This window comes from Passer montanus, unplaced genomic scaffold, assembly GCF_014805655.1.
Source record: "Passer montanus isolate IOZ18808 unplaced genomic scaffold, ASM1480565v1 scaffold30, whole genome shotgun sequence".
NCBI lineage: Eukaryota > Metazoa > Chordata > Aves > Passeriformes > Passeridae > Passer > Passer montanus.
The window spans coordinates 4,516,657-4,542,131 of NW_024367708.1; the positions used below are offsets into that span (position 1 = coordinate 4,516,657).

The following is a 25,475-nucleotide window of genomic DNA, read 5'->3' on the forward strand; positions in this document are numbered from 1 at the left end:
AAAGCATGTCTCTTGGAATTATTTTTAATTTCATTTTAACAACATCAAGCAGTAGCCAGTTGTCCTTTCCCTAATACGGCATGTCAAAGTTTAGCTACTTTCACTCCTAGGAAGCTGTGCCTTACTTTTAAGGTTTAATTTCTCCAATAACACTTACTGAATTTGGTTTTCTCTGTAAGGTTAAAAAACTTCCTCACAAACTTCCTTTATGTTCAGGGCATAACTAGGGTCATCATGTCTCCTCCCAACTTCTCTGAGAACCTGCACATCCCCTGAGTGCTTTGAGACCTTTTCAGGCCTGCTCTCCCATCCCTAAAGAGTTCTATGGTTTCATTTAAATTATCCCCGTGCCTTCTTGAAGTATAAACAGTGGATCTGGAAGCAGTACATAGACAGCACTATGGTTTTACTTCACTATTTCTACTTGATGAAGCTATTTTCTGTAAAAAAACCAATCTGTAATAGCCATTTCCTCTCATTCTGTCTCTTGTTACTTGACTTCATCTTACATCCTTTGCTGATACAATCCCAAATTTATAAGTTGGATGTTTGCTGCTATGTGAGATGACTGGTCTGCAACACTGTCCTTGCCCTCACTCCCTTTAAAAGTTGAAATTACTTTGACATACCCTTCATTCTTTGAAACCTTGTTTTCAAACTTGAATTCAACAGTAATAGTTGTGTCTCAGAGTTAAATCTTCAAAGTAAAGTAAGCTACCAAAATCCCATCACACACAGTAATGTAAAGCCCCTCAGTTCAGCATTAGAGCTCTTTAAAGCAAGTTGTCTACAGCCATACTTCATCATGGGTCAGTGCTGAGTCTTAGGTTATTGTCATTTTTTGTGCCTTTTAATTTACAGTATATTAAAATAATGACTGCAGTGTTTCTATAGCACGGAACTATGAGCATGTAAAAGCAGATGGGATGTTTGAAGGTGCAAAGTATTGGGAAAGAAGAGAAGGCTCTGCGAGCAGCCTGCTGGGAGCAGTCCCTGGTAAAGTGTACCAGCAACAGTGCACAAGTTAAACTCAGAAGGAACTAGTTGATTGAATCAAAAAGCAAAGCTAGGATTGAACCAGTTATTTGCTCACCTAGAGAGCAGCAGGAGGGAAAGAACATTGGGGATCCTGATAATTACCAAGCATGCCATGCTGTCTGCAGGGCTAGATCCATAACTGTGCTTAAACTCTCACGGTGAGAGTTGCTGCATGTTGCTGGTGTAAGAATGATGCACTTTATTCACAATCACTGAAAAGGAATGAAAATAAATGGTCAGCTTCTGCCTCAGGTCACCAGTTGTCCTTTGCAGTCTTTGATGCATTGTATGCTGCATGACTTGCTTATAATTAACCTTGAAAAAGGAATAAAGCAACAAATTTCCCAATGATAAAATTAGTGATGGTAGCAAGACTACTAGCAAACTGCGATGGACTGGAGAAACACATGGAAGATTGATTAGGAAAAAGTGGCAGATGCAATTCAGCACAAACAGATTATACACATGGATATAAATAATCATAGTTTCCACATATGAAATATGTGAATATATTTATATGAAATAACCTCTGAGCTTATCAGTCTACTAAAGAGCAAGATCCTGCAGTTACCATACATAATGCCATGAAAACAGCTCAACATTCAGATCAACTTAGAAAAGCAAGTCAAATATTAGGAAGTACTAGAAAAGGAATAAGGAAAGTAATCAAGCAGATTAGTACTTAGCTGCATGGCTAAAGTTGTGTCTAGTTTTTGTTCCCTTTTCAGAAAATAATACATGAGACCCAGAAAAGTTTCAAAGGAGAGTAAATACAGAAGCTATTCCACGCTTTTGGTCACTCAAATGCTAAAGCATTTCTGTTTAGAAGACAAAATTTAAAGGTGACTTACATATCTGCAGAAACATGGCATGGTAATAAAAGTTTACAATGCAAAGGACATTAAACTAGTGAAAATCAGGCTCAAAATGAACAAGAAGTAGCAATTCTTTATGCAACAGACATCAAGTGATAAAGGCTGCTGTTATTCAGGAAGCATATATAGTCCAAAGGAAACTAAACAACTACTGGAAAAAATAGCATTGAAAATTATTAAATAGACAAACCATATGATGTTCAGGAAAGCCTGGAATAGAAGACATTTAGAAGCCAGGAGAACACAGAAGAAAAGCAACCAAACATGCTTGCATTGTTCTTATCCTTCCTGAGGCAGCTGCCTTTGACTACAAAAGAAGCTATTGTGTTAGAAAAAACAACTTTTGTCAGGACCTGTATAGATATTCCTATGTTTATCTTCTCCAGAGTTCCAAGAGCACGTAAGTAAGGAGCACAGAGGAAAAGCATGTGCTGTTTGCTCAGCTTCTTAGTTAAATGTAGTAGAAGGTGATGTGTGTTACAAATGCAGCCAAGACTTCTCAGTCATCACTGCCAAGCCTCATCACTCATGTTCACATAGTGGGGATGCTATTAAAGTGATAGACTTACCTTGAAGTCCCAATATCTCCAGTATGAAACTTCCTACTGAGAGATTTTCTTTTTTATTTCTCACCAGGAGGAAGAAAAAAAAAACCTTTTTGTATTTGTTATGGATGGTACCCCAAACCTAAAGAAGTCAGGAGTTCTCTTATACCACTTTAAGAAAGAACATGTTCTCCCTTTATTGGTTACCATTAGGTAACCAATGTTCCCATTTAGTTCCATGTAATAATGAAAGCAATGCACTTTTAGTTTTATAGACACCAAACTGGGGTTTTAAATGTCAAAGACATGCCCTTCTTCTGCAATTCTGCAGGACAAATGGTCTACTAGAAAGCTTACCAATGGTAAAATGGTAGATGCAATTTACTGGACAGTTCAAGAATTATATATAATTTTATAAATTATGTATAAATTGTCATTGCAGTTGCAAGCTGGTTTTAAGCATTTCAAGGACATTGAACCCAAACCAAAATCAAGCTACCAAGTTAGAAAAAAATCTGGAAATGCATTAAACTAATCAATAGAGTGACATTCAAGGGAAGTCATCAGACTTCCTGTATTACCCAAAGATTTGGCTGTAGAGGAAAAGGAAATGCAGCAGCAGAAACATATATTCTAATTGAGCCTCATTATTATTTTGGGTACATTTGCTATAGTATACAGAAAATTTTCAGAGTTTAAGTTACACAAGGGAAATCTCATAAACTGAGAAGTGACTCCTGACACCAGCAAGAACGCTCCCCAACCTTTTCTCATTTTTGACATATAGTACTGAGTCTAGAGAAAATTAAGAGAGCTAATTGCTCATTTGTGCTGATCTGACCTGGACTTTTCAGGATATTTTACTGAATTTTCAGATTTTCAAAGATAAATTTCATTGTTGATATCGTTTCATACAGGTTACAAACATTTAAAGTCCTTTGTAAATTGCTGCTATGAGTGTGCAAAATTAAACCACTTAAAAATTCCCTAGCATCCTCCCGGACTGATGTTTTGGCCAAGCTAACTGGAAATAAAGGCAAGTGATTCAGTGCAATATAAATATTTTTCTATTTTCCTTGTTAGCAATATGAAGTATTTAGCTTCCTTTATTGCTTTTTGTAGAGCTATGATCCAGAGTGTATATGATGTAAACTCTTCAAGTAAAAAGAACTTTTTATCTCTGCACAAATATAACTTTGGCTCAACTAAGATTCCAGGTTCATTTCCAAATGTGCTTTGCCCTGTTAACCCTGCAGGTTGCTTTAGGTCTTGTTAGTGCTACACTTTGAAAACAGCATAACAAAAAAAAAAAATCAAAAGCCTCTAAAAAACCCCCAAAAACTTACACAGCAGCAGATGAAGAACACACAAGAAACCATCTCCTTACAAAGTAGAATTCCTGGGTGCAGAGATACTTACTGGACATTAATACTTGTTTTGGCATCAGTGAAGGTTTGCAGTGTTAAATGAGAAGACATTCCTGTACCAAGCAGCTGTTTAAGACTTGTTTAAGCATCAACCAAATTGGATGCTTCTCATGTATGCACTGACTATTGTATTGCAGTAACAATACAGCATCAATATTTTAATATTAATATTTTCAGTCAGAACAGGTGTGACAAATGCTCTCTGTGAAACATTCCATGTCATCTAGAATTTAAATTTACGTATATAGCTACATGGATAGCTGAAGAACTTTTGTTACCGAAGTTAAATTTTCCCAGTAATTGGAATTGAAATCAAAAGCACAATTCACGACCTACATTAAAAAAATGCTTTATTTATTACTTTCAGCTTGAGACTTAAGTTACTGCCCTTGTTCTAAAATAAAGTCACTATGGGCTTCATTCCTATCTGGACCATAAAGCAACACTAAAATTGCACATGTAGCTTTTCACCAAAGCAAAAGATAAAACCCATGACATACTACCACTTCTAAAGATGCATTAACAGAACTACACTCATTCTAACAAGGTTTGTTGGTACACACTAGTAAATTCAACAAATGTACAGTATCTGGCATGATTTTAAGTGTACAGGACGCCAAAGAAAAACAATTGCACTATGTTCAAAATCAGTTCACAAAAATACCAATAATATTACTGGTGAACTTTTTAAAAACTTTTCAAAGCTATTATATACACCATTCTTCTGAAAAGTATTACAGAAGTAGTCTGAAATCTTCACATACACTTATTTCAATTTTTCTTAATAGTGGCAATCTTCAGAGCTCATGGTAAGTTTAACTTGGCATCCTCATGCAGATCTTCTCCCATGTCAGCCTGTCATATTTTCAGCAGCCTAGAATAAAAAAAAATTATCCCAAGTCACCAAAAGACACATCAAGTAGATTAAATTTAATCTTTTCTTGTAACTTTTTTAATTACCTAGAGAACTTAGGGGTCTAAAAAAATCTATTTAGGAATTTTTTTCTAATGAACATTACTATTTTCTAAAAAATAATGCTGTCAACTGCCATTACCCTTTACTAAAAGGGCCACTGCTGTTTACTTGTGCTACATCCAGTATCTGAGCAGCTTTTATCTTGTACATTTTACCCTACTACTTTCAAGAAAGGCTCAAATGCATAAATATAGTTACCTTTGGAGTTTACTTCATATAATTTATGGTAATTATTACCTCATCCATATAGATTAGTTATTGACACAAAACTCAGAAGAACGACACTAATCATAACTGCATAAATCACACTACCAATTATTTGATTAAGAATATTAGTATTTTTATAATTGAATAACTACAGTCAACAAAGCACAGTTGTTGAAGAATGACAGTGGCAGATTTCATACCACTTGTGGGACAAACAGGCAAAGGAGAGGAACAGGAATGGGAAACCAGTGAAAGCAATGGAAGAAGTAAAACAGCCTCAATTATTTATATACATAGTTAAATGCATATGTAAGCACACATTTAAGCCTAGACACAAATACAAAATGTGCATGAGCATAGAAAAATGTTAAGTTGAAAATAAAGTATGCAGTCTTCCAGAATAGAAGCAAGATATAGGTTTCCCCTTTCAACTCTCAAAAATAGGCAAATATAAAACGCAGTAGTAAAAATCTTGACTGTGATGTTTAGGTAGAGAATAAAGAATGAAAATCCTTTAAAATGCAAGTGAGATTTTTTTTTTGCCATCTACTAGTTGAACAGGGAAATACACATATATGAGAAGCCCTATATATACACAAATCATGAAATCCTCTCTTTCTGCTCTTTGGAAAGGTTCAAAGCAATAAGGGAGTAAAAGCAGTATGTTAAGATCATGTTAACAAGCTGCATGTACATATTTACAAGTACTGCTGCATACTCTTAGATCTGAGGTTGTAAAAATGGGGTGATATTTGTTAAAGGATAAATCTATTTGTGATATTATGCAGGGAAGGGGACAAATGGTGACTATAATAAAATTTTGTGAGTTTTGGTTGTGGCCTATTTCTTCAGAAAAATAAGTATATTTTATTTCTACAAAACATGCCATTTGTACCATTTCATGTACAGTTGTAGTCATTGCCTCCTCTATTGAACAGCTTATTTCCTTGATTCAAAAATGAGTCATATCAAAGTACAATCTACAAGCTGAAGCATAGCAAGTTCCATGTGCATCTGACTCTTAAAAACAAATGTATAAGCTTTTTAAACTAGAGCATTACCTTTAGAGCTTCTGTGGCCTTACGCAGCTCTTTGATAACAGAAGATAAGGCTTCTGGGTTTATCCCTTGCTCACACAGCCGCACACAAATAGACAACGTCTCCATATCCAAGCCAGTGTTTAATATTCTTGAAATCTCAAACAGAACTGCAACAGAAAAAATTGAAAGCACTTTAGTTCCTACAGACTAGGAAATTTCAATGATCAAGATTGTTCTTCATCAACATTTGGATTCTACAGCACTTCTACAGCGTGAACATGGCAAACGTCCATTGCTATTTGCAACAATATTTATGCTCAACCATCCAACATAAGCTAGAACTACAGCTTCTAACATAAACACCATGGTTCCCTGGTTCAGGAAATTTAATACTGGATAATAAGTTTTGAAAAAGGAATAAAAATAAGTGAAAAATTCAACAATTAACATGCCTCCAATTAGGTAAAATGTAGGCTATAAAAACACTCTGTGCTTTTGGACTCCAGACACTGATGAAGTCCTTTCTAATCTTTAGGTGTTGAGGCAGTGTCTTTGGCAGAGAGATGTAGCAGTTTCTCCAAAACAATTCTGAGCTCTTAACAACTTTGCAGACAACAACTGCTAAATGTCTGTATCTATCCTAAATAAAATATATACATAGTTACACAGGAAGCGTGGGCTCCTAAATCTGAAGATTAGTGCACTTTCCATATCAGTTCCCAAAAGCCTTACTTTAAATCTGCCAGTTGTCCCTCCTGTCTAAATCACCCCTGTAGAAGGGGAAAGAGTGAAGTTGTCGAGTACAGTTACCAGAGCTTATATTCTTTGTCCTTCCCAAAGAAGTCACTCTCCATCTGCACAAATGGTTTTACCCTCTTGATGCATCAGAGGAGCCATAATGGTCCTGCTAGTCCTGCCTTGACTCCAGCAGCAGGTCAGAGCATGAAGATCAGTGGCTGAAATGCTAATTTTTACACCAGCTCAACTCATGAATGTCTGGATTAAAACAAAACCTTTTGCGACAGCAGCTGTAACTTCAAGAGAAGGGAAGATGCTGAGAAAATAACAAATTCGTAACACATAGCACTATGACCTGAACATTCTCTCTAGCCTCTACTCCCTCATTAGGGCATTTTCAGAGAAAGGCCCCACATTTAACAACCCTCAACAGATTGCCTGGCTGCTTCCCACTCTGCATATAAGCTTTTGGTACAGGCATTTTGTGGAGTTCCAGAGTTTCACACTACACTGAGAACCAACTCCAAAACATGCCAGCTTTGACTCCTCACGGTCAGGCTGAAAGTGAGCACCCCAACTTCACTCACCTGCTCGTATTTCTCACGGCTTATCAATCCCAAGTATTTCCCAGTACCCCTTCTCTCACATTCCCATCCCACAACAGCGCCTGAATTTGGGGTTTGCTTTTTTTTTTTCCCCACATATCGGGATCTATTTCAGTTCTGCAGCACTGACCATCGCCCTCAAAGCTTTCACACGGCAGTGTCGTTTGGGTTGTTTCGAGGTTGTTTTTTTGGAGAGCACTGCGGTTTCCTGACGGGAGCCGCGAGCAGGAGCCGAACGCGGGGGTTCGGGTCCGCCCGGGGCCGCTCCCTCTCTCCCGCTCTCCCTCTCCCCGCGCACTTCCAGCCCCCGGCTGAAACCCGGGTCGCAACATGGCCATGAAACATCACACATAACGGGAAACAAGAACAAATGCACGTGCAAACACACACAGACGTAAATATATACAGAGACTAAAAAACCCTCGTATTCTATGCTAAATAGCTAATTTTAAAATATAAGCAAAAGCATAAAAAGGAAAAGCCACGTCAGGTCCAGAGTCACTCGCTCCGCGGAGGCTGAGCTGTTTCACGAAGTAAAACAGAAACCGCCACACGCCGCATCTTTCGGCAGCCGCAACCCGCGCTCCTCTCCCCAAGGGGCCGGGCGCTCCCTGTCCCCCGCATCCCGCGCTGTCCCGGGGCTGTCACGCACCGTCCATGGTCTCCCTCACGGCGTTCAGGCTGGCGGCGTTGCTCGCCATGGCGACCCCGCCGCGCCCGGAACCGGAACGCCCCGGGCCCGCCAGCCCCACGTGACGGCCCGGCGCCGCGCGAGCGCGGCGGGGGCGGGCTTTCTTTGAATTCGTGCGGCGGCGGCGCTGGCGATTGGCCCGTTCGAGAGCGGGGCAGCCCTGCCATTGGCCCGACGGCGCACACCGCGCTCCGTGATTGGTCAGAATCGGCAGAGGGGGCGGGGCTAGTTAAAGGGCCGCCCGGCGCGGCGGGGCGGGAGCGGCTTGGCGGCGGCGGCCGGATAACGGCGCCGGTGGCTGTGCCCGCGTCCTCGGCATTCCCGGCTCACCCGGCATTCCCGGCATCGCCCCCTCGGCGGCGGGGCTTGGGAGAGCGGCGAGCGGCTCGGCGCGGTGGCACCGTCCCGGGGAGCAGCGTGAGGAGGGGCTCAGCGGGGCCGCTTGCCCCGGGGCTGCGGGAGGTGCCCGGGAGGTGCCCGGAGGTGCCCCGAGGTGCCCCGGAGGTGCCCCGCTGCCGAGCCCCGCGTGGCCGGCGCTGCCCGGCCCGTTGAGGGCAGGGCGGGCGGTTTTAGCGCCCGGGCGGTTTTAGCGGGAGCCGCCCGGGGCGTTATTGCCGCCCGGCCGCTGGGGCTGCTTGGTCACCTCTGGTGCTTAGTTCGGGGTTTTTTTTTTGTTTGTTTGGTGGATTTTGGGCTTGTTTGCTTGTTGTTTTGCCCTTGTTTGGGTGTTTGCTTAGCTTTTCTTAATCCCGCTTTTTATGTTCTGTCTTAACTCGTTTTCGTAGTTTCTGTTTGCCTGCGGTTGTTCGTACCAGCCTTACTGATCGGCTTTATGTCATTAGGTCCAACCCATAGCTAACTAAATTTTTGAAATGTTGCTGGTGCCTTAAAACGATTATTTCTGTCTGCCCAAAGCCTTCAGGGTGGCCCTAAAACGTCAAAAGCACGATTTCCTTAATTTTCTTTAAATGTTGCTGGTGCCTTAAAACGATTCTCTCTGCCCAAACCCTTCAGGGTGGCCCTAAAACGTCAAAAGCACGATTTCCTTAATTTTCTTGTTTTCCTTAATTTTGCTCTCCCTGTTTTTCAGGTATAGCTTAGTGTTATGGGTGATACAGAAGAAGCTAAAATGCAGATAACACCAGAAACTCCAGGACGAGTCACAATCCTGAATCCTTTTGAAAGTCCCAGTGATTATTGTACTCTTCAGGAGCAGATTGTTTCCAGTCCTTTAATTTTTAAGTCAACGAAATCCTCATCTGTAAGATCTAGTTACTTGTAGCTGTACAGATATGGTGATAATCTTTTCAAATGCATTCAAAAGGGTATTTTATTTAGTGTACTTCAACATATGTACCAAGCTAATGAACTTTGGTGGCATTTGGAGTTTCTTCTCTTCACAGAGCTATGCTGATTTTAAATACTAATATTGCCACTTAGTCTTCCTCCCTGCCTAAATTTATTGTGTCTTTAGATATTAGCAATTGAGTGCTAAAACCAGGAGAAAGTAGATAAAGACCAGTTGTTGGATGTGGTGCTCTGGTCCTACTTACAGTACAGAAAACCAGTTTCTACTTAGATGCTGAGTAGGCTGGTTTTAATTGCACTTGTGATGTGAGCTGTTTGTGTATTCAAGTCAACGATTTTGTGTATCTGTAAGTGTTTTTTTCGTTGCAAATTTCAGACTGGTTTGAAGTTGAAATTATTTTCTGATAAGCAGTAGAGGTGAATCTGCTAATGAAACCAAAAAGACTCACTTGGTAGATAATTTTCCAAATATATTTGAACAGTTCTTTCTTAAATAAAGGGGTGAACCTTCGTGTTTCTGAATTAGATTTTGTTATGTCCTATGTATGGCATTTATGAGAGAGACATTGCAGAATGTACAGGCATTGCAGCTCTGGTCCTCTTAGAAATGGGAAGTGAAAGGAAGACTGCTCTATTATTTGGATAACTTGGGTTAGGATACTGAGTTTTTGTGGAACTACAGTTTGGATTGAAGAAGCAATTTAAGTTCTTGCCAAGTTATGTATCTTTAGTAGAGCTGTGTGTAGGAATTGAGAAGAAACTGACACCTCGGTTTGTGAATACCAGCTGTAATCTTCCACTTAATATTATGTTGTTAATCATTGCAGTATTACTACCAGCAGGATAAGAAGCCTGACTGACTTACTTTTTTTTAGAGTAGGCAATTTAAATAGAAACACTTCTGATTGTTTTAGAAACTGTATGGAAGCTGTGATTGTATTGTTCCATTGAGATTTGCCCTGTGGTTTTATTTTTGTCTTTTTAGAATAGCAAGCGTTAAGATGCCTGTTTCTTTCTTTAGACCCCAGGAAAATTCAGATGGTCTATTGATCAGCTTGCTCTAATAAATCCTGTGGAAATAGACTCGGAAGACATTCGACGCCAAGGAATGTATTTGAGCCGTGCTAGGTAACTTACAATCTGTTTTTATGCAGCTAACTTAGCTTTAATACTAGAACAGTTGTTCTTTTGCTTTATTAACATTTCAGCATAGTATTAAGGGCTTTTTATTAAAATCTTTTAACACAATTTTTTACATGATGTGGATGTAATATTTAAATGAGGCTACCTCTGTGTTGCTACCTTTTAATGTTAAGAGCTGCTGATCCACTCTGATTGCAGTTTGGAAGACAGCCAGATAAAAAGAAGCTAGTGGAAGCAAGAAAATGTCTTGCCAGTGATCATTACCAGGCTACCTCCTCTGCTCCTTGTAACAACACAGTTTATCTTCTTAGAATGCTCCATAGTGAGGCTTTTTTGGTCCCTGGGGCTCCTGCAGAAGGGTAGGTGTGCTAGGGAAACTAGCTGGGGAAGCCCCAGCAGTCTCTTTCAGAAGAATAGATTAATGTGAAGGAGGGGGTTCCAGTACTAGTTACTTGAAGTAGTTTGGGAACCTTATATCAACTTTTTTTCCTTCTCTGAAAATAACTTGCACGAGGAAAACGCGTGGGTAAAACAGTATTGGTATTTGGAACTTACCGTGAGGGATAATTTTATATGCGAGTGGTAGAGAATGATGTGCCAGGTGACAGTAGCCAGGGGGAACCTCAATGGTGAATCCTGTAGACTCCCCTTTACGTTTCTCAGATACAAACTTGCAGAAGGAACTGCTCCTCAAGGCAAGAAGTGGTGCAGAATAGAATAATGAACCTGTCCTGTCTAGATCAGGTTGCTCAGTCGTATCCACCTTGATCTTGGATGTTTCCAGGGATGCGTCATCTACCACCTCTCCATGCAATCTGTTCTAGTATTTCAACACCCTCATCATAAAAAGTACTGTGAAATAACTTACTGGTTTTAGTGTGTAACTGAACCTGCATCTCTCTTTTTGAATAATAGTAATAATAATAATAATAATAATAATAATAATTCTGTAGGACTAGTACTGCCCCCAGCTTTATCTGAATCACCAGGTCTTCATGTTTTCTGTCCTTCCTGTAGCAGCCAGTAGGTTTCAGACTAATGGTTTTTATACATTTTAAAGCTTTAAGCCTAATGTTTTTAGGGAGTTAATTACATTTTTTCTGGAACCTTACTCAGACAAGCTAGCTTTATTAGAGATTACTTGGGTGACAGTTCCAGTGATGATGAGTGACGTGGCCTGTGGATTTGAACATGCATTGTCCCAGTGGGTCCTTTCAGTCTGTCCCAATGTTTCATAATCACTGTGGTTCATTCTTTTTTTAAATCATCTGCTGTGACTAGAAGGAGGCTAGTTTGACTGTGTGTAGATTTGCTGTGTTAGTGCCTGCATGTTTCAGTGCATACACATATGTGAATCCACAGTGATTGTATGCTTGTTTTTTGGTACAATAACTCTGCAAGTGCCTCCATAGATCTGTCACTTTAGCATCATGTAGGCAGATGTAATTGAAGGTGGCATGTCCAAACACTGCAGATATATTAAAAGTCTCATAGGCATAAAAGAGAGAGCTGTGAGAGGTTATGTATTTGTCACATCTATATGTGCTTGTATATCTAATAATACCTTTCTTATCTGACTGATTTCTAAAATTATTCAAGGGTAATATGAACTGTGAATGAAAGTATTAGGTGGTTCAGCTAAGAAAATGATGAACATTTATAAGCTTCAAAATTTTTATAGTAAATTAAACTGTAGTAAGTGAAAGTCAGGCTTGAAGGTGACCATTAGAGGAAATATAAATTTAGAATCTCACACATCATGAAGTAACTACAATATTTCTTTTAAAACTAAGTTAAAAGCTGGGTAAGGAAACATAGTCATTGTTAGAAACTGAAATGTGATACTGAAGAAGCTGTGGCAGACTTTGTATTTGACTAAAGAGAATTCTGTGCTGGGAAAGTGGGCTGTGTCAGGAATTTGAGTGTGCAAATTCCAGGAGTGTTTTCAGTTGCCCTTTAATTCCTTACAGCTCAGCTTTTTAGTCTGCTTGGTTCTATAGTGCAAGTCTAATCTCATGTGAATTTTCATGGTAAAATACATTTTTTGGAAATTATTTTGGAAGATCAGTTATGATTGAGTTTTTGTCCAGACATGCTGAGTAAACAGAATTTTTGCCATTATGTACTTCTAAATGGTACAAATGTTTTTCAAGTGAACTGAATTGAGAAGGATTTACATTTCTAAATTAATGTATGAGATCATTGCATGTAAGAGTAAAAACATTATAAGATTTAGGGTTTAGTGCAATTTAATTTATAAACTTCCTCTTGAACATCTATAAATTATTATATGTCTGGACTTTACATATTTTTCTGCTTATGTGATGGTTTTGATAATTGAGTTGTTTTTCATTTGTTACTTAGAATTGATAAGGAGACAGAAGACAGAAGGCAAAAAGCTATTGAGGAGGTAATAAAACTTCATGCTATCTATCAAATACTGATTTGTCTACAGAAAAGATTCACATTTTTTACAGGATTTCAAAACCCAGAAGCCTATTATATTTCAGCAAGAAAGTAATTTTGCACCCTCATCCCTTGCAGTTGTAGCCGGGATCCACACACTCCTTTCCCTCTTCTTTCAGACACATGTAGTTCAAAACAAGTGATTTCTTTCTTTTGTTTTTCTTGGCTAGGGGTAATGTTCCTGTAATATAACTCTTATTAACTTCAGGTTAGAAACAATGATTGAGAATTGGGGGTTTACAGTGACAGCTGGAGTGATAGTGCGTGTTTTGAAATATTGGAGAATTTGTGTGATTTTTTTTTTCCCTTCTAAAGTCTGGTTTATTGGATGGAAGACTTTATTCTGTTAGCTTGTATTTTCCCATCCATTTTTCATTTTGTTCACTATTCATTTGGCTAGCAGAGAAGGAAAAATGAAGTGTTAAAAATGTTTAAAATTCTTTCACTACAGAAATCTTCAATGTTATTTTCAATTTAAAAAAAATTAATAAGTCTCTGATAGGCAGGTCTATCAGTTCTGTCTCTACAAACAAAAAATCTTTCATGATTCTTTTCAATTAAAAAAATAAATAAGTCTCTGATAGGCAGGTCTATCAGTTCTGTCTCTACAAACAAAAAATCTTTCATGATTCCATAAAGGAGCTGTGTAGTTGATCTGCAGCTAAGATGCTCTGTTGTTCTAAATTTGCATTAAAATGGGTATTTCCTCTTTGTGAGATATAACCTAATGGATTATGCAGCTGAACAGCTTGAAACCCTGTCTCTGATAAAAATTATACCTTTAATAGCTGCGTATTTCAAGCTGAGGTTTTTTCATTTACGTTGAGTCTTGCATTTATTTGGGAACAGGATTTGCCATGTATTTCTTGAAGCTTTGTAATAGTGTTTGTCTCCTCAGCATCAGGGTGTTTCCCAGTACAGCTGTGATGGTAGACAGTTTCTGGTTCACAGATGCCAGTACTCAAAAGTGTTTCACCACTAACCAGTTTAGCCAAATACACTGATGATAATAATGTTGCCAAAAAGCTTTGGTTTATCACTGTTACTGCAGTGTCTGTCACTTCTGTGAAATAGCTCAATTGTCAAAATAAAACTTAACAAACTGAAAATGTAAAACTAATTCTTTTTAAACAACTGTGCAAGAGGCATGGTAGTAACAGTCCAATTTTTAAAATGAGTAATTACTGTTAAAAGGAACTTGTGTATAGTTTTCACTCTGTACACTTGAGGGATCTGAGGTGCTATGGGTCATAAAGAACATAGGGGTCTTCAAATAAAATTGTTTTTTCTTTAATCTCTTTGGGCCTAAAATAATGAAATGTTCTACATTTTTTTTCTTGTTCAGGGTACTAGTCTAAATTTAAAGTTGAAAATTTTAAAAAGTGCTGAGATGGTTTGTTTTTATTCTACTCCAGTTTTTCACAAAAAAACTCATAGTTCCTTCTCCTTGGACTGAACATGAAGGCAAGCAAGTTTCTCAGTTTAATTCAACTAAATGTAAGTTGCTTTTGTGTGTCCACCCAAAATTAATACAGCTTTTAGAGAATTTATCAAGCATAACTTTTTTTTTCAAGCTCAATTTAAATTTTAAGAAACACTTTAAGGGCAGAGAACATAAGGCATAATCTGAAATCTGGTAAAGTGAAGGGTGAAAGAAAATAGTTCAATGGGTTCTTCATCTGAATAAAAAATTTGAAGTGTATCTTCACCTTTCTCCAGTCCAGACTGAATGATTTTCTGGAAATGTGTTTTACTTGAACACAGCCTGTTTAGTTTGTTTTAAATCTGTGTCATGTAGAGACAGGAGGAGACAACGTTCTGGGCAATTTTGATGCTACTTCACTAAGCTTTTTTTGAATAGAAACATGCTGAAATTCTCTTGATAGCTATAATGGTAACCTTTTCTCAGTACTCCTTTCTAATCTCTACCAAACATGGAGGCAGTAATTTTGTTTGGTTGTATTAAGTATTCTAACTTAATGTTGCTACATTTCAAAACTATGTGCAGTGCATGTTTAAATTTAAGTTCTATGTTTTCCAGCCATAGATATAAATAACATTTCTCCAATTGGAAGACGGCTGAGCTTGCAGCCTGGGAAAAGCAATGGTGAGTAAAAGGCAATGCCTAAAATTACAGGCTTTCTCTGAACAAAACCCATTTTCAATGGATATTAAATTTAAGAAGCAAATGATTTGTTTGTGTTATTGTAGAAATAGTTTTTCTTTAATTGTATGGTACTATTAATTTTAATATCCATTTCTCATAGAAATTTAATTCTGTTATACTCTGTTGCATTTTTTCAAGTAAAAAAATAAGTCCACTGTAGACTGTGGAATGCATTTTTTCCAACTCAGTGTCTGTACTTTTTCTGGATTAAAAAGTGAATATGAGCTTCAGATTTACAAGTAAATTACAGTTTTGAAAAAACTGTATAATAGGTTGGCTTGTTTTGGGTTAGAGAATCATGATTATTTTCTATGCCAAGTAAATATCAGAAATCCTAATACATCTTTTAAACTGCATCATTTTAGATAAATAGTTACTGTTTTTCCCCAAGGTGTTTTTATTTTTCTGCTGCTTCCTTTTGAATCCTTTCTTTCTTCAGAGAACTGTTTTCTCAGTTAACATAAAAGCCTCTAGAGAGGCATTCTTAAAACTCTTGGGTTTCTATCTCTAAGCCTAGTGTGCTGCATGCAATGTTGTCAAATCAGAATCGTAGTTTAATTAACGCTTTTCCTTATTGCAATTGTAATTGAAATACCTTAATTGCAGTGCAATTTGAAAGTGAATTTTTGTTTCTACAGCTTTGGTAAAAGGTCACTGTAAGCTAATTTTATTGGTTTTATTCGTTGCAGCTGCTTGTCAGACAGTACTGTCTTTGCCAGTGGATTTTAATTTAGAGAAAATACTAGGTATGTCATGTAATATCTAAATTTAATTATGAATGTCTAAATAGAAAACTTGGTTTTGTATTGTTGGCTGGGTTTGTCTTGTGAAATACTGAAAACGAAATGTATGAATGAAAGTTCTAAGTATGTATTCTCAATAGACAGTTACTGCATGTCTGGAAATGGTTCTGCCTGCAGGTGATCACCTCTTTGCCCTCTACAGTTTCCTCATGAGGGAAGAGAAGGGACAGGCATTGGTCACTTTTCTCTGGTGACCAGTGACAAGACCTGAGGGAATGGCCTGAAGTTGTGTCAGGGGAGGCTTAGGTTGGATATAAGAGGATGGTTGGGCACAGAACAGGCTCCCCAGGGAAGTGGTCACAGCACCAGCCTGACAGAGTTCAAGAAGCATTTGGCCAATGCTCTCAGGCACGTGGTGTGACTCTTGGGAGGTCCTGTGTAGGGCCAGGAGCTGGACTTCAGTGATCCTGTGTCCCAGCTCAGGATGCTCTGTGATTCTAGATAGCCTGTGCATCTCCCAAACAGAGCAGTAATTTGTCTTACCAGAGCTGTTTGTACAGATGCCAGCCAGAAGTCTCAAAGCCCAGTCTTGCCTTGAGTAAAGCTGAGCTGTAACTGTCTTTAGTGTAACCTGAAACCATGGTGGGGACTAGAAGTTGTGTGGTGGCAAAAAAGCCATGACTGCTGGGTGAGGAGGCAGGAGTCCAAATTAACTGTCTGACTGTAAGTTCTGCATTGAGTAATTGCTACCACCTTCTCAGGCAAGGGGGCTGCAAGGGCCTGATCTTACAGCTCCTAGGTGGGAACTGGGTACAGCCCTCTCAGCATTTTGGCTGCATGTTCCTCTCCCAGTGCTGAAATTCAGAACTATGACTGGGGGCCAGCAAAACATATTTATTGCCTTTGTTTTTTGTCTTAACAAATGCTTCCATCAATACATAGTTTGGGATTTCATGAAACATTTCTCCTACAGGGAATATCCAACTAGACTAGAGCAAGAGGAAAAAAATCTAAAATAATCTGGTAATCTGAGCATATTTTAATGGGTCTTAGTTTGTGCTTTCCTGTTGTAAACAGGAACTACTTTCTTCAATTCTAATCTGGTTTGCCTCTGGATCTATCATGAAGACCATTAAAGTATATGGAAGACCTGAAAAAGAGTCTAGGTTTGCCTGGATAGTAAAATAATCCCGGTTTGACAGCTCAGATAAAAGGAATAATAGTACATTTCTGGGGAAATATCAGTAAGTAGATAGAAACCAATTTTTTTTTTCAATTCAGACTTTAGTATTAAGGGATGATAGGCAGAAGTAGAATGACCCTTAGTAGACAGAGGTGACTTTTGTAGGGATGACAAGCAATCCCTTGGGATAGGTGCCTAAACAGATTAATTAGTTGCTGTATTGCTAAATTAGATTAAATGTTTTACTTTAATTATATATGTCTCTGTAATTGAATGTATTTTTTTTCTACATTCGTATTGGAAACAATTTTTCCCCCACATTTCTAGGTGAATATTTTAGAACTGATGAATTTGCAGATCAGTCTCAGGAAAATCTAAGCTCTTCATCACTCAGAAGAAAGCTGTTTTTAGAAGAAAATGGGAATGTATCTGCATGTTTGTCCCCTTCTTTGCATAGTCCATGTGGTAGTCAGCCACTTGGAGTGCTTTGTTCCATAGAATTATCTCCAGTCCGGTGCAGAAGCCCTCTGGACACATCTAGTTCAGTAAGTAGCCTGTTTTGTAGGCTGGGTGAGAGTAGGAGTTAGACTAAAACTTTGGGCTTTTACTTGGGTTATTTTTTTTCAAATTCTGAAAAAAATATGTGAACAAAAGTCTTAAAAGAGTGTATTACTGACTTTTTATTATTTCAAATTATTTTGTTATGCTGCTATTCTTTTATATTGGGAATTATGTTTTAATTTTGTTATGAAAAGGGAGTAGGAATTAAAACATAAAAAAGACTTGCTGAAAGCATGTTAAAACCTTTTTTTTTCCCCATAAAATGTGTCTACAAAAAAAGTCCTGTTTAAATCCATGAATTGCTGCCTACAATAACAGTTGATATGAACATGTGGTATAATTATATTTCCTTTAAATCTCATAAGCTCATTTATAGTGAAAGAAATGACTTGTGGATCTTTGAAGTGCAGTGCTAAATATGCCTTTTTCTTTCCTATTGGCCAGTTTTCAGATGAATAGACATTTATTAGAACACAGAATGAAATGTCCATTTTTTAAATTAAACAAGATGAACCATATCCCCATGTGGACATAGCTAAAGTGGTTTAGGTGATGTATTTTCATCTGTGTGGTCGTTTGAAGTGCATGGAAAAAACCTACCTACACTAGGATAGTGTAGCTTAAAAAAAAGGTAACCTAGTAAAGAATTCCTACAGTATAATTATAGTGCCAGAAGTGATGGGTGGGTGAGGGGCTGGCTGTACTGTGGGGGATTTTTTTGTTGTTGTTTGGTTGTGTACTGTGGGGGGTTCTTGTTGTTGTTGTTTGGTTAGGGTTTTCTTGGGTTTTTTTGGTTTATTTGCATGATAGTCTTAAGCAAGGTCATTCTCTTAAAGAGAAACACTTCTGTAGCTACTGCTGAATTAAGTAAATTGGAATATATAAAAATATAAGTAGTGGCTGACTTTCATCTGCAGTGATATGAGTAAGAAATTTAGATTAAACACTTGACTAGATACACAGATAGCATTAATTCTCTGTTTACATTTCTCATTGTTCTTAAGTATAGTGGATGAAATAGTCCTAGCTGGTATTAGGTGACCATTTGTGTCCATTGCTCTTTTCCCCTGTGTGGATGTATAAGGTCCAGGGGAAGAGCTACAATTAGAGTATTTAAGCTAAACTAGAGATTGTCATTGCAAACGGTTGGCCTTTCACAGTGCTGCCATATTAAGCATTTTATTTAGAACAATTTTATATATACATATTAGCCACAGTTTACATTATTAAAATAATGTTCTGTGGGTTTGATTTTTTTTTTTTTTTTCATTCTGAAGGGTCAGTTTTCATCAAGTCCTATTCAGGGAGGAACAAGAGCTTATAGTCTGGGAAGTATAACCAGTCCCCCATTTCCAGAGGGGTCTCCAGCACCTAATGGTTCTCCGGCTTTTTCACCAATTGCTTTTCACATAAGAAAAACACCACTCTCAGGTATGGTTTGATTGTATATGTATTAGTCTATCTTGAGTAATACATTTTTGTTGTAAAAACTTCTAAATTCTTATTGGAACGTTTTTCTGTTTGGAGATGAGTTTGTTTGGAGATGAGTTTCTGTGCTTGGCAGACCAGCGGTCTGCTGTATAACACATCTTCTGTTCAGCAGTGAAATATGTGAAACAATGAAACGTATATGCTTGCATAGAGAAAATATTTCAGAAGGCATTGAGACCCAATAAGAATGAAGAAAGTTAAAAGGGTTAATTTAATCTAGTGTAGGAGGGGTTTTAAAGCCACATGCCTCAATTTAGTCAGGTTACAATTCTGATTTGGGCCAGCCTGAAGCATTTTAATATCAATAGGCAAAGAATGTTCAGCTTGAGCTTTCAAATCATGCCATCATGAAGATTATTTGAAGTGAAATGACTAAAGAAGAAATCACAAACACTTTATGTCCTCATTGCTTAGAAAATGTCACTGTTTCATGCTGTGTCCATACCTAGTAAGGCATAAGCCTTGTTTATACATGATTATACAGATTTGGCATGGTTATACATATTTATACATGACTTTTACACATTTTAATTAATGATATTTTACACCATCTTATATGGAGGTTGCACAGGTGTTTTCTCACTTGTTTGATCTTAAATTTCATTGCTACCAAAAATTTAAATGCCTATAGATTTTGTATTGACATTCATTTAGGAAAAAACGAATGGGGGACAAATGGACTACACTAACCAGCCTTCACCCATTTCCCTTTGAATACTGTATAGTAATGATATTTAAAAATACAAGGTCTCCAATACAGAAAATCATGTCAAAGAAAAGAAATTTGGAGGGATAAGACCTTGCCTTTACCATGGTAGCTGAAATATATGGATGGTGGTTTGGGGGTTGCTTGTTTGGTTGGGTTGGGAGGCAACAGTCAGTGAAATACTCTGTAGTTGGCCATAAATTATTCAGTGGACTGCAGGGCTTTGAGAATGATGAGTTTTTCTATCAGATACCAGGTGAAGCTAAACTTTGCCCTTTTTTTTCAGACCAAAGAAAATTTACATTTCGTTCTCCAGATATTCCTTCTTCCTCAAATAGAATGACACCCCCAAGTACAAGAAGTCCTTACATAGATGGTTGTTCTCCAATTAAAAATTGCTCTCCTATGAGACTTGGAGCCTGTAGAGGAACTGCCCAATATCAGACTTCTGTCATTAGAATACCAATTGCAGTTGAGAATCGTGAGGATGAGGAAGACAAGGAAAACACTTCTCCAGCAGAAGCTCGGTTCCCAGAAATGGATAAAGGAATAAACCTACATCAGGAAGACAGTGATACTTTCGCACATGGTACACATCTTGTGGTGACAACTGTGTCTATTGCACCAGATCACTCAGAAGGTTGTCACCAAAGGTTGCCATCATTTCAGGATATAGAAGGCTTAAAGGAAAATAATACTGTAGACATGGCTGATGCAGCTGAAGTGTCAGAGGAAAACACTTGGATGAAAGAAACAATTGGCAGTAGCAGTGCACCAATGACCAGCTTTATGACAGGCATTACTTTCAGTATTGAAAGCTCTCGCATGTGCATGTCACCTCTTGCAGAAAGCAGTGCAATTCCTTGTGACAACAGTAGTATTCAGGTAAAAATATAATTTTTGGCTTCTCTGTAAAAAACTGAGCTCAACATATATATACTAATCTGGAAGTAATTGTTATTTTCTCTTATTGGATGTGGTATTGTGACTTTTATCCCTTCCCTTTATCCCCTCTTTCGGTGGAGTTAGCATAGCAATTATTTTTGTGTTGCTGTGTACATTAGTATATTTAAGTTAATCCAAACGAATGCTGACAGACCTGTTTACAATTTACTTTTGTTACTAACTGGTTATACTTAGTTTGTTGGATTAAGTTCTGTTAATCAAATGCAAATCATACCAGGTATCTGAGGGATTTAGTTGTGTTAAGTGATAGTACATTTTTCAAGCTCTGCTCTTTGATTTCAGGTGGACAGTGGTTACAATACACAGACTTGTGGAAATAGCATTATGGATACTGCAGGGACTGAAAACAGTTGCAGAGAGAATGATTTGAACACTATTGTGTTTCAGAATAAATCTCAGCTGCTTAGAACAAAGGTAGGAGTTGTGGTTAAAAATGATAAGCTTCTCATCTAAAGCATTCGTTCCCCATTTTATTTGGTTTCAGGGAGCCTGAGGGGAGAGACTGTCAGATGATAATAAAGATGTTAATGTAGTGTCGGTTCAGAGACTATATTGAATAAGTGTATGACAAATATCTTAAACTGGCAAAAAAATTAATGTTTTATGATAAAAGCAAAGGCTGTTTTGAAGGAAACTGAGGTATATGCATGAAGAGTAGTAGTGAGGCTGTTCATGACTCTTGTAGTCTGTAATTTTTGTTTCTTCTGTTCTTGCTGCTTCATTTATTGCTAAGTTTTAAACATGTGTCTGTGGAGACGGACATTTCTGGAGAAAAATTGTCTGCTGCTAATTTTTATAAACGTAGCATTGAGTTCTGGACTATACCTGGCATGCTGATTTGGTGGGGAACTTTCTGCATGGGTACAGTCTTTATACAAGCCCTTTGAGGATCTATCTGAAAAACACATTACAAGTGATAATACGTATCTAGCAAAGCTCCCAACCCCTTAATCTCGTGACTGATAGGAAAGAGTTCTACTTCTTCCAGAGACTTGGAAGCAAGGCTAGTTTCTATGGAGAAGAGAGCAAAGATCATCTCCTCTCAGTAATTGTGGTCACATGATGCTACACACTTAGTAGTTTATGGTCTGCTGTGTCTTGAAAGTCCTTCAAGGGGAGGGAGACAGTACTGACCGTTAGTACCAGATTATAAAAAAAACTCAAACCCATTCAGCCTGACTTCACTTCTGGATGTGACATACTAAAAGCCACTTCCCTGCCAAGGGGAAATGCTGACTGATGATGTCTTACAGACCACTGATACCAAATTTTAAACTGTTCATTTAAGACGAGGACAAATGCACCCTTACAAGAACAACAGATATTTTGTCATTTACTTCTAAAAATACTCATCTAAGTTCCTGTCCCGGTCACTCTGTTGGACATGGATTTTATGTGTGCATGTACTTGCCAGATTCACTTGTCCAGTATCAAACCCGTCCTAGAAGGAGTTGCCAATGTCATGCAGATGCCTTTTCCCACTGTTAGTCCTTGAACTGCTGGGTCCTGACTAAGCCAAATTTTGCATTTTAGATTAGGAGTAAAGTATGAAGGCATTAAGTGCTTCATTCAGTTCTTACAACTGAAAATCCCTGGGGAACGAAAAGAAAAAAACACAGACATTGCTGGCTGAAGGAGTCAAGTCAGGGTCATTCAGACATTCACGTGAACCCTTGAAATGAGGTAGTTCTTGCAGACAGCATGTTTCAAAGGTCTGTGCAGAGAAGATGTGTTACTTCATTTCTTTGTCATTTCAGAAGCGTAGAGTTGGTACTTAAGGTACTTAGTATATTGAGATTTGCAGTTAGTGATCTTGGATGTTGTTTCTTTTGGAGAATGTCTGTTAAAACAGTTTTAAAACTAACTTTTTCTTATTCACCTAGGAGTGCTCTGTTTTAAGCCATAAGGACAATCAGTTGCTGAGAACAAAATCTCCAGAGAAGCAATCCTGTTTTCAAAAAGCCAAAACACATAGCACAGTATTTGGTCAAAATGCAACTTGCAACATTTCTGCTTGGAAACATAAAAATGAGAATCAAGTTCAGGGATTTCACAAAAGTGGTATGTAGTTTTCTGATGGAGAACTTAATCTGTGGTTTGTAATAAATTTTTATACATATGACCTCAATTACCTGGATTATATATACTATTTTGCTTTTCTAATGCAAATGTAATGAACTGTTTGGTATATATTAAGGGAGTTTTTAAATAATGTGGGATTTTTCAGGTCTTATTAAGAAATTTATTAGTGTCATTAAGTGATCCTTTTTGAAAATTAAAGTGTCTACATTTGGTACAGAGAAACAACAGGGGTTTTTTTCAGAATTGTATTCCTTTTGTGACTAGGGTGGATTCCATGAGCAGCCTAGGATAACTTGCATAGGAAACAGTATAACTGCAAAATCACTTACATTTTAAGATTTGTCCCTCCTAAAGGCATGAGGCACATTTTTCTTTGTGGGAAAGAAAAAGTGGAATGGGTAATTAGTCTGGTTTTGGTTTGCTTTTCTCCAACCAGAAATATTGTGTGGCTTCATAAATACTACCACTAGTACCAAGAGTAAGTCACTGGACAGAAGTGAACTGTTGGAGTGTGATGAGAGCAAATGCCAAGTTTAGTTATCTTAGAAGTATAAAATGATCTTTATGTTAGAAGAAGCTGCTTAGTAGTTCTCTGAACAGCTTTTTCCTTGGTTTGACAGAAATCTGTAATGTTAGTTAGGTTTAAGTAAAATGTATTATTGGTTACCTTAAAATTAAAAGATAGTGTTGTTGCTTTGGTAATTGTGTTAGTACTAAACTTGGAGTTGATCAGCTGACACTACCAGTGTCTCTGAAGAACAACTGTGTCCAAATTGATGCCCTGGTACTCTTTGGAAGGAACCTAAGAAGGTGCAGTAAGATTCATTTGACTCAGTACTACCACTAAGAAAATGGTGTAGCCTTTCTTCATTCCTAGTATTATTATGTTGCTTATAGAAATTACCAAAATACTTAGATAAATCTTTAAAAAAATAATTAACTTTTGCGTGCCATTTATTACCAAAAAGCAAACCTTTGATCCTTTCAAGAAAACCATCAGTTAATTAAAATAATGGATTATGGGGCATGGGGGGGTGTCAGAAGCCTAGAACTCCCTTTGTATAATCAAATCAGATTTAGCTGAATTTGCTTGTATTTGTTTAAAAGAACCTTCTGGAATTTAATAAATGTAAATAGAGGGAAAAATCCATATGGTAATCTTGTGGCCCTAATGACCAAGAGGGAAAGAAGAGATAAGGGATTTATCTGGTATTTCAGAGCTCTGTTTATGTAGAGCTCTGGTGAACTCTAATTGGATTAATGAAAAAGAGAAGTCCATTCACCAGTGTTCCAGGTGAAGCAGTCTTCCTCTCTTTTCATAGCAAGGATGTCCCAGGATACTGAATTTAAGTTCTGCTTTCTGTTCTGTGCCACAACCCACAGAAAAGTTTGTACCAAAGTGACAGATGGTGGCTGATGAGCAGCAATTGGCACACTAGGCCTGAAACCTATTGGTCAGATCTAAATTTGAATGCAAAATAGTATTTAAAAAAAAAATCTTAAAAGGGAAGGTGTGAACAGAATCCTTTGGCATTAAAATCAGTGTAGTAGACCTGAGAGTTGTGTGGTGTTTGAATGAAACAGTTCCTGAAATACTTTCATTAATAATTTCCTAGTGCAGGCTTTCTGAAAAGCAAATTTGAGAAAAAGGGAAACATCTGTCTGCATCACTTGATTGTAGTTCTCACATTGCAAAAATAAATACTAAAAAATTTACTTTAGAAATCTTATGAGCAAACATGATGTGCATTATTTTTACTTCTGCATCAGTTTTAATCACTGTTTCTGTAATGCATGTGGGATTGAGAGTAATGGAACCTAGTGTCAGATATTAGCTGTTTCATTATCTTCAAACAGTGCTCTACTGGAAGCTGGAAATACACTGAATTGATAACTGTTAAGGAATGAATTTGGTTAAAAGTAGGAGATGAACTTCTGGAAAACAAATTTTATAGAATAGGGCCTTCAAAATATTTTAGCTTTAGCTTCTAAGTTTGTCACTCAAAAGCAGGATACAACTTCTCTGAGATTTAAAAGTTACGTATGACCTTGTGTCATTTCTGCTTCTCATTATAATTTTAACAACAATCAATTGAAAGTTCTGTACAAAGGATTTATTTTTGCAATTATATGACCTTGTGTCATTTCTGTTTCTCATAATTTTAACAACAATCAATTGAAAGTTCTGTACAAAGGATTTATTTTTGCAATTGTGATTACTAAAATAATAATGTAAATTTAATGAACATTAAGGAGGGTAGGAGCCCAAATTAAGTGTTTATGAATTTTTCTGAGTTACATGTATAATTTAAGATTTGGTTTTACTTTTTAACTAAGTTTTTTGATTATTTTCATAATATGTTAAATGATCAGAGGCTTTTGAAGTATTCACAAGTAAAAAAAGCAATCCCTAAAGTACTTAATTTTATCCTGTATTAGTATTTTCTTAAAGCTAATAGAAGAATAAGAGCAGAAATGGGTGAATCTGAGAAGTGATTAAGGATGCCCCCGCCTGGA

The 25,475-nt window shown here is 37.6% G+C and overlaps 2 protein-coding genes across 2 annotated transcripts; one reads left to right on the forward strand and one right to left on the reverse strand.

Annotated features, from left to right (window-relative positions):
* Positions 1 to 4,214: 4,214 nt before the first annotated feature.
* On the reverse strand, positions 4,215 to 8,253 carry MZT1 (mitotic spindle organizing protein 1). The gene is made up of 3 exons (XM_039714654.1): positions 8,104 to 8,253; positions 6,130 to 6,275; positions 4,215 to 4,759 (listed from the first exon to the last, which is right to left on the reverse strand). The coding sequence occupies exons 1-3, from the start codon at positions 8,150 to 8,152 to the stop codon at positions 4,736 to 4,738; spliced, it is 219 nt and encodes a 72-aa protein (XP_039570588.1). The 5' UTR covers positions 8,153 to 8,253; the 3' UTR covers positions 4,215 to 4,735.
* Positions 8,254 to 8,391: 138 nt separating this feature from the next.
* Positions 8,392 to 25,080, forward strand: BORA (BORA aurora kinase A activator). The gene is made up of 12 exons (XM_039714620.1): positions 8,392 to 8,559; positions 9,233 to 9,403; positions 10,472 to 10,578; positions 12,958 to 13,003; positions 14,475 to 14,556; positions 15,101 to 15,166; positions 15,916 to 15,972; positions 17,480 to 17,697; positions 18,991 to 19,144; positions 20,197 to 20,795; positions 21,159 to 21,290; positions 22,760 to 25,080. Exons 2-12 carry the CDS (start codon positions 9,248 to 9,250, stop codon positions 22,943 to 22,945), a joined length of 1,803 nt encoding a protein of 600 aa, XP_039570554.1. The 5' UTR covers positions 8,392 to 8,559; positions 9,233 to 9,247; the 3' UTR covers positions 22,946 to 25,080.
* Positions 25,081 to 25,475: the final 395 nt, after the last annotated feature.

Coding starts and splice junctions, on each gene's coding strand:
- BORA (XM_039714620.1), top strand. CDS start 9,248: ATGGGTGATACAGAAGAAGCTAAAATGCAGATAACACCAGAAACTCCA. Junction 10,579..12,957: donor ATGTATTTGAGCCGTGCTAG/GTAACTTACAAT, acceptor TTTGTTACTTAG/AATTGATAAGGAGACAGAAG. Junction 15,167..15,915: donor GCAGCCTGGGAAAAGCAATG/GTGAGTAAAAGG, acceptor TATTCGTTGCAG/CTGCTTGTCAGACAGTACTG.
- MZT1 (XM_039714654.1), bottom strand. CDS start 8,152: ATGGCGAGCAACGCCGCCAGCCTGAACGCCGTGAGGGAGACCATGGAC. Junction 6,276..8,103: donor CGTGAGGGAGACCATGGACG/GTGCGTGACAGC, acceptor TTTCTGTTGCAG/TTCTGTTTGAGATTTCAAGA. Junction 4,760..6,129: donor AGGCCACAGAAGCTCTAAAG/GTAATGCTCTAG, acceptor TTTTTATTCTAG/GCTGCTGAAAATATGACAGG.